General features: G+C 48.0%; 1 protein-coding gene across 1 annotated transcript; it reads right to left on the bottom strand.

Moving 5' to 3' along the window:
* Positions 1 to 2,425: 2,425 nt before the first annotated feature.
* Positions 2,426 to 3,127, bottom strand: LOC122372643 (leucine-rich repeat extensin-like protein 5; the record flags this gene model as incomplete). The annotated part of the gene is made up of 1 exon (XM_043350110.1): positions 2,426 to 3,127. A coding segment is annotated over exon 1 (702 nt), but the record flags the coding sequence as incomplete, so codon positions are not given.
* Between the last annotated feature and the right edge of the window lie 5,690 nt (positions 3,128 to 8,817).

Below are 8,817 nucleotides of genomic sequence, written 5' to 3'. Positions count from 1 at the left end.
CCCAGGTCATGTCAGGTCAGGTCACCAGGTCAAGTTAACTGTTAACTGATCAAGCCTAAAAAGTTTGCAATCATGTCCGGCCTGCAGTGTTTGTTAGAGAGGTTTTAAACTTGGTGGATTGCATGACATTATGGGCGCCTGCAATTTGCATATCTCGGATTTTTTATATCCGTGACCTAAGGTCAGGTCAGTGGCGTGACCTTTTCATTGTCAATGGAGAAAAACGAAAATGCCTCTAGATCCGTATCTACGCATAGGAACAGTCCAATTATTTCAGAATCACAATGATTTGGACCACCCGTGACGACCAGGGTGTCTTTTTTGCTGATAGTCTCTAGAAAGGTCATCCGAGGTCATTTGAGGCTACAAACAGATTTTTGCCAATAACTCTCGATTAGAAAGAGATAGAACGCTGGGAATGGCCTCATTGTGTTTGTCTTGCCGAGACGCATCGACTGATATGCAACATGACCTTTTCCGGTCAGGTCATGACCTTGATCTGAGGTCAAATTTTCAAGTTGACCTTTCAAGGTCAAATTATAGTTCATTCGACGCGTCTCGGCGAGAGGAACACGATTCTGCCGATAGAAATGACGTCGCTTTTTTAGTCAAAAGTTATTGTCGAAAAAACACTTTTCGTAAAAACAGCTATTTTGGAGTTTTTGCCCTCTGGAGGCTAAACCGTTGACCTGGGGCCATTTTTGATGATGACCTTATCAAAAGAAGAGTTCAAAAGCTATCGATTGCATTTCCAAGCGTTTTTCTAGCTATATCATAGTTCCTGAGAATTGAGATAATGTAGGGCATAATAATAATAAAGGGCATCTGATAACATCTTCAGATGATCGAACAAAATTAATATATGGCTTCTTGTCAAAGTTTTATGTCACAAATTATGGGGGAAAAAAGATACTTTTGCCCCCCACGAGTTTGCCAGGGGGGCAGCTGCCCCCTCTGCCACCCCTCCCCCCCCCGAATCCGCCGCCCCTGGAATCGTTACCTACTCCGCGGATTCCAACAGCAACTGGGAAAACACCAATAGGTACGGGCGAGGGTTAAGTCACAGACGATCTAGCCCATATGCCTTGCAATATTGTCATAATATAGCTGCATGAAACGCATAACGTTAGGCGAAGATGAAACGTTAGGCGAACAACTTCGCAAACTCACTAGAATGAATCGTTACTCTGCGGATTCCCCGGGTGGTTCGCGGATCTCGTCAACTCTTCAGGGAGTTCGCGGTTATCCTGAAGAGTCTTGTTCATCCGCGGATCCCCGCCCGTTTATCTGCGAATATACTAGACTTGGTGTTCATCCGCGGAGCCACTAGGGACTTCGCGGATTCCCTAGGAAATCCGCGGATCCACAGATTTCGCAAACTCACTCTAACATCGATATTGCGAGAAAGCTTTTATAACCAGCCGTTTTACATGTCGACCTAGCCATTTGAAAATAGCCTGTGAAAAAGACAGGACAGACCACGGTTTAATTTTCAGCAACGTAAAAAAGTTTAATATGGCTACGTAATTGATCTTCCTTCCTTCCTCTCTCTCTCTCTCTCTCTCTCTCTCTCTCTCTCTCTCTCTCTCTCTCTCTCTCTCTCTCTCTCTCTCTCTGTCTCTCTCTCTCTCTCTCTCTCTCTCTCTCTCTCTCTCTCTCTCTCTCTCTCTCTCTCTCTCTCTCTCTCTCTCCTCTCTCTCTCTCTCTCTCTCTCTCTCTCTCTCTCTCTCTCTCTCTCTCTCTCTCTCTCTCTCTCTCTCTCTCTCTCTCTGTCTCTCTCTCTCTCTGTCTCTCTCTCTCTCTCTGTCTCTCTCTCTCTCTCTGTCTCTCTCTCTGTCTCTCTCTCTCTCTCTCTCTCTCTCTCTCTGTCTCTCTCTCTCTCTGTCTCTCTCTCTCTCTGTCTCTCTCTCTCTCTGTCTCTCTCTCTCTCTCTCTCTGTCTCTCTCTCTCTGTCTCTCTCTCTCTGTCTCTCTCTCTCTCTCTCTCTCTCTCTCTCTCTGTCTCTGTCTCTCTCTCCTCTCTCTCTCTCTCTCTCTTTCTCTCTCCTCTCTCTCTCTCTCTCGCTTTCTCTTTCTCTTTCTCACTTCCTTACATCTCATTTCAATGACGGGTTCGCACCAATGGGTCAAAGAAAGTGTTTGCAAGAGACGAGCCCGAGACTGCCATATATGATGGTAGCCAGGACCTGATGAAGTTCTTACATTGTAATGAGCCCAATGTATGTACTTGGAAACTATGAGGTTGAAAAGAGCATGTCACGTCCCGCACTTCGGATTATCCCAAACGTTCTTTGAAACATACAAGCCAAGAAGATTATTAGCCAACTGCGTATTGTGTATAATTGTATGTACGGCATCCACACCTCATACAGCTCGCACAAACCCTGTGGCTTTTTGAGGCGAATGTGTGACCCATTATCACCCACCAGTGTGTAGATGTAGTCGTAGTTGTTATCCATCGTGTGCTTGGATCTCCTGCGCAGGATCCTTGGCAGCCTCAGGGAGGGTCTCGCCCGCCGCAGACTGCGTGAGACCCGCAGCAGACGGCTGCGAGGTCCCCTGGACTGCACCGTCGCCGGGCTAGCTATGTCCGGCGACAGCAGGCGCTCGGACGAGGCCGGTCGCTCGTCGTGGGTCGCCACACTGTCGTCGCTGATACCGCAGATGTCCTGCTCCGAGGGACTCGTTGACAGAGACGGAGCCCGCAGACGGTAGAAGCGCGGCACCTCCAGGAGGCCTGTCGAGGAGGAAGGCGGCGCTCGCCCGCTCGGAGAGCCGGGAGAGCCGGGAGAGCCGGGAGTGCTGGGCGAGCACGGCGACCGGGGAGAGGTCGGCAGCACGGGGCAGGCAGAGCAGGCTGGGGAGTGGTGGCGCCGACACGGCTCGTCCAGGTGTCCCAGGTCGAGCACGATCTCCGGAGCGACACTCGGTGAGCGGCAGGGTCTTGGCGAGCCGTGGAGAGGCGGCGGGGAGCCGCAGGGGGGCGGGGAGCCACAGGGGACTGACGGTGACCCACAGGAGGCTGGTGGTGACCCACAGGAGGCTGGTGGCGAGCCGGGCCGACACAGAAGTGGGTGATCCGGGGCGGCCACCAGTTCCAGCGCGCCGACGCTGTTCTTGCTGGTCATGTCCTCAGAGAGAAACATCCGACAGTAGAAGAGCGCCCAGCCTTCGCTGAAGCATGGTCTTGCCGAATATTTTTTATCGAAAACAACTCAGAAGACTTGCGCTGAAGTTGTCATCTTCGGCTCATCATTGGTATTAGCAACCCCAATGCAACTTTAATTAGCGAGCTTAGCCTGTCTTCAGCTGACAAAAATTAGGATTGTTGAATTATCTCTAGCTAATTACATGCAAAACTTCCACTTGCAAATGACTGAAGGAAGTTGTTTTCCAGGAGCCGGAAACCACCACTTCAAGGTCGAGTTTCACGCAAATCCGCAGTGCTCAGACCAGAGTCAAATATCACGAAAATCCGCGGCGATAAATATTGCAGCAGCCACCACCGGTACGCAACATCCATTTCAAGCTGCATCCCTGACCAGCCTCACATCGTTTTACGCTTCACTTTCCGTGTTTGGTCAGATCACTCAAATCACGCCATTCAGGTCATTTCACTGATGCCCCGATCACTGCAGACTCAAGAAAATCCACTCTATCCAAATTATCAATCACCGCCACTCGAATCAAATCTCTCTGACGAATCACTCTCTCGGATCACACAGCTCCGACTCTCTGGGGTCAGGTCAGGTGAGGTCAGGTCAGGTGTCTGACCGAGGTCACGCCGGGTCGGTTTCGCGCGCCGCACTGGCTCAGTGGTGCGGTCGAATTCAGCGCCGCCGTCCGTCCGACCGTCGGTATGCGCCGTCTCATCGATTGCCGCGGCTACTCTCTCGCTCTCCATCTCCACGGCGCAGCACCGCCACCACACAGGGGGCTGCCCCCCCCCCCCCAGTTACCCCCCCCCCCCCACCAATCGTCATTGGTATCCCTCTCCGTACGACTATTGGCGCCCACTCACCTCCTCTCTCGGACTCTGGGCCATTACGAATCGATGTATTTGGGTTACACCACATATCTTGTGTTTAACGTTTCTTTCGTTGAAACAATGTGCGTATTTCGCAATTATAAGACGTCAGCTTTTAAGATGAAAACCACAGTGTCAGTAACTTGGTGCACGTACTCTCAAGTATGTACCATCATTGAGTTTTATAATGCTTCCTAACACTTTCTAAACACTTAAAACACTTTCTAAGCACCATACACGGTATTTGTTATCGAAACATAAAGCACATATGTAGGCATGTCGCCGGTATTTTCGTGTAGCATTATTTTATTTTCGTTTTTTATGTACCCAGTTTGTTTGTGCATGGTCAACACCACTGGCGTAGGTACACATGCTGAGAAGATTGTTATAGTAACATTTCGAAAATCAGTAAAAACGACCTGACATTGTACATTTGGCTGGTAAAATATCTGGTACAATTAACACAAGGCAGTGCAATGCATATGCATTAAAGTTTATGGCGTAAATGACTCGATAAGCCAATAAACCATAGACAAAATGCCAAAGCCATCTTATAGCAGCAGGTGGGCAGTGTGCGAGTCAAATCATTTCGTCACCTTTTTCAAATCCGTTCTGCGAGCATTAGGAAATACCACTTCCCCCTATCTCCTCCCAGCCACAGAGCCTTCATCCAGTCTAGGGCAGCTGAAGAAGTTAGCAGCGAGGCAGTCACAAAGGCCGCACCCTTCCAATGCAAATCTACTCTCATTGCCGTCCTGAAACGAACGTTCTCCGCAGGCCGCCGAGTGATTTCCGAGCGTAACCAACTCTCATTCGGACCGTTTAACAGGGCTGCGACGACACTGCGATGGCCAGTGCCAGCTGTGACGTCATACCGAGACGTCAATGACGTCACTGGAGGCCGTTTGTCGCGCAGAAGGACGTTCACTGTTCGTGCCGGTCATTTCTCACGGCCGGAAGGAATTAACTCAGCTTGTCGCTACGGACTTTGAGAGGAAAGAGAACGTTTGGTGAAGTGGCCAGGTCGGGATGGAGTACTCATTTCTTCGCATCGATTTGTTGCTAAAATAATAAGTTTGACATATCGTATCATTTCCTTTTATTTAATTTAGGAAAACACGAATTCTTAAAGTCACGATATCTTGCAGTACTTTGTGAAAAAGAAGTTACCCCAAGTAAACGCAGCGATATTGCTACCGATACTCTACAAAAAAAAAATGATCGACATCTGTCTTTCCTAGAATATTGTCGTTTCAGAGACGAGCTGACGCAAACATCACTCATCCCTGACTTGACATCCCTAAACGGATGCCTGCCGCCTGAATTTACATTTACCGGCGGCACACCATCGTGCGAGGCAGCGAGCCCGCCAATCTGACCCAAGGGACATCTCTTTATGATGAATATCTTCCTCTTGTGAGCATGACCGGTTATATGCCCTCTCCAACAGCACCACGACGCTGAGGGGTCACATTTCTGCTTAATCGAGCTGGTGAAGGATTCCCGAAAGATTCCCGAAGGATTCCCAAAAGATTTTCGCACAAGAGAGGTGCGACGACCTCGCTGGCAGTGGGTCGAGCGAGCGCCTTTGCAGAGAATCCCTGGACGGGGAGTCGATCAGAGGCCAGCGGATTCCCGGGGGACCGGTCTGATCGGTGATCCATCCCGAGGAGATGAGATTCCTACCACACAGCGATTATTTGTCATTCACTCTTAGACGTTTCGGGCATCGAAGAATGTGATACGCCTTTCGTTGAAATTTATGGTGATATGGACCATATTGTCCTACTGTCCATAATGATTGCGACTACACTGCAGAATATAATTATTGCATTCGGCATTGCTGGTGATGCTTCAACATTTAACCAACGATAGATCTCAGGTAAAATTATGCCTTGAATTTAACACGCACACTGCAGCGGGTCTGAGCCGAACACGAGCTGCAGGGGGGGGGGGGTTGAAAATACCCCCCCCCCCCCTGAGATCTCGAAAACGGTGCAACGTAACGACAAGCGGTAAACGGCGTTGGATAGGTTGAGATGAGATCTACAAGAAATATTAAGATCATTTTTGGGTTAGGTCAAAAACGAGGTCACCAGAGGTGACCAAACTCAAAATGTTGCGATTTTTTAGCGATCTCGACATCCCTCCATATTTCCCGCTTTATCTCGGGAACTAGATGAGCTAGAAAGTTGCGAAAAAAAGTATTCGATAGCTGTTGAAACGCTCTTTCGCTAAGCTCTCCTCAGATTTGACCTAAGGTCAACGGTTCAGCCTATAGAGTTCATATGTCATTTCAATGTTGCAAATTTTCCGGAAATGCTCTTTCTGCAATAACTTTTCTTCCCAAAGAGATAGAGAAATAATTCACACACCATCGTTCTTAGCTCGTCAAGGCGCATCGACTGGTATATAATATGACCTCGAAAGGTCAAGTTCAAAAGTTGACCTCAGGTCAAGGTCATGACCTGACAGAAATAGGTCATGTTGCATATCATTCGATCTGCATTGACGAGACAAACACGATAAACGTCGAACGGAGTCTCTATCTCTATTCAATTAAAAGTTATTGAAGAAAAACCGTTGGTGACCGTTGAATTGCATGCCGGGCCCCAAAAAGTGACCTGACCTAAGGTCACAGAAATACAAATTTCGAAATATACCAAATGTTCTTTATGGTCTCCTAATATGTCTCTGAAAGTTTCATAGCATTCAGTCAAATGGTGTGGATGTATCACAGCGTCAAACTTTTTATGAGGTGTGGTCACTTATCGTGACCTGGTGACCTGACCTTGCACGACCTAACACTAATTTTTTCAGAGGTGATGTAAAATTGTTTGATGAACAGCTATACAAAGTTTCAAAGTCGTAGCTTGACTGGTTTTTGAGTTACAGCGAAAAAACCAGAGGGGGGTTGAAAACAACCCCCTGCAGTGCGCGTGTTGAAAGAATGTCGAAAGATCATCAGTTATATATTTGCTTCTGGCAAATGTTTATTGTGTCACATGATTCGATGCACATCATTCGATGTCAGGACACATGGTGTTATGGCGCATGCGACTTCAAATTAACACCGGTTATCAGCAAGTTGCTATTTGTGGATTACATTTGAAACATGTTAGCCTTTTATGCGGCATTTAAACAAACCATTGTAATATTTCGAACATCACGAATATTAATGACAGGCACCATCTTTTTACTTTAGCACCGCGGACAACACCTTTTGGTCTGGTTTATTAAACGACCCCGTAATCTCGGCTGTCCAGCAACGAGCGTCGTCCGCTCCCTGTCTTCTCGGAGCACGAGTGCAGTGGGCCGTGGTCAAGGTCATTGCGTGGCCGGCGTTAATGGTCCGGAACGTCCAAAGACGAACGTTTGCGCCCCACTCAGGCTAGTGGCAACGGTACTGAACCCACAGTGGTAACCAGCCGTAGCTGCTCTGACCGTGGGTTATAGGCGGATGGGTACGGCCGGCCGTCGCGTCGGCTGGGGTCAGAGACTGGACCCGGCGGTTGGTCGGTGGCCGGCGGACTTCTCAGGGGCCAGACGGCCGGGGGCGGGGGCGGAGGAAGGGGGCAGGGGAGGAGGGGCTGCTGCAGTATGACGCCGAGCACCACAGTGCAGGCCGTCGCATACGGTCGTGTCAGATAACACAGTGATCTGGATGGAAGACGGGCACGGTCTGTGGCCGAGTTTAGACGGGTTATCTCAATGGCGTTCATTGTGCGGGCTGAACGCCTGTGATTCTAATAATGACCGTTTACTTCGTGTCTAGCCAATAGGAATGACTGCGCCAGTATCAAAGTCTGTGCTTTCGGCAGCTCTATAAATAGACACCAGCATACTATACAATTCATTTACGTTTGCAAGCGTGTGCAACAGCAGTTAGCATAAACAAAATGAATTACTTTCAGGAACCGCTGGCCATTCGCAGTGTTTATCGAGGTTGCAGACCCAAATGGTCGCATGTTGAGTATTTTTATTCATTATGCTAGAGTTATTCATGGCATAGTACTTTTGATGAGACGTTTGTACATTTTCAGACTTTGAAACTGCTATTATGACATTTAATAATTGTTCAGCGAGCATTAGCTTATGCTACTATGATTGTCAAAATTAATTTACAGTTAAGTCAAACCGCAAGCTATAACTCTTTTATGATCTTTTATCATATTTTTGACCAAATGATTAATTAGTGATCACGTATCAAAGTGTTTATTAATAATGTAACTTTCAGTCTTCATTTATATCAAGAAAGGGTCGTTCAATATAAAAATAAAATAAAAAGCATAGCTGTTTGAAGGAGATTTTAACCGATTCCTTCTTCCAAAGTACGCTTTCAATAATTATTAACCCTGCACTCCGACGGCCGGTCATATCCCTCGACACTCTTGTCGCAGGCCTTCACAGTGCGGCCAGTTGGCGCTATGGCCGTCCAGAAGTCAAATCACCTCTGTTCCTCATCCTGACGAGACGGCGGGAGGGAGCGTCCCCAGCGGCACGCCCCTATACGACCGTGAGATGTGGACAGATCGCTCCACGGACAGCCGGCCCAAACGGGGTCTCATATGCTAAATATAGTTACTGTATGCCTGGTCTATTCAAATACATTAGCCAGAGGGGTGTGGTAATAACTGGTGTAAGCAAATTGACCACGGTCAAAAATGCATTACCAGAATGCACTTAAGCCAACATTTTGGGATGTTCTCGTTCCTAAGTCGGCTAAGAGCTTCGGTCCAGAAAATAAATTTATCGTTGGCATCGTTGGCATACAGTAAAATACATACCAAA

Source organism: Amphibalanus amphitrite, unplaced genomic scaffold (genome assembly GCF_019059575.1).
Source record: "Amphibalanus amphitrite isolate SeventyFive unplaced genomic scaffold, NRLGWU_Aamphi_draft 001380F_arrow, whole genome shotgun sequence".
NCBI lineage: Eukaryota > Metazoa > Arthropoda > Thecostraca > Balanomorpha > Balanidae > Amphibalanus > Amphibalanus amphitrite.
The sequence above is the reverse complement of the archived record's forward strand: the minus strand, read 5'-3'. Positions and strand labels throughout refer to the sequence as shown.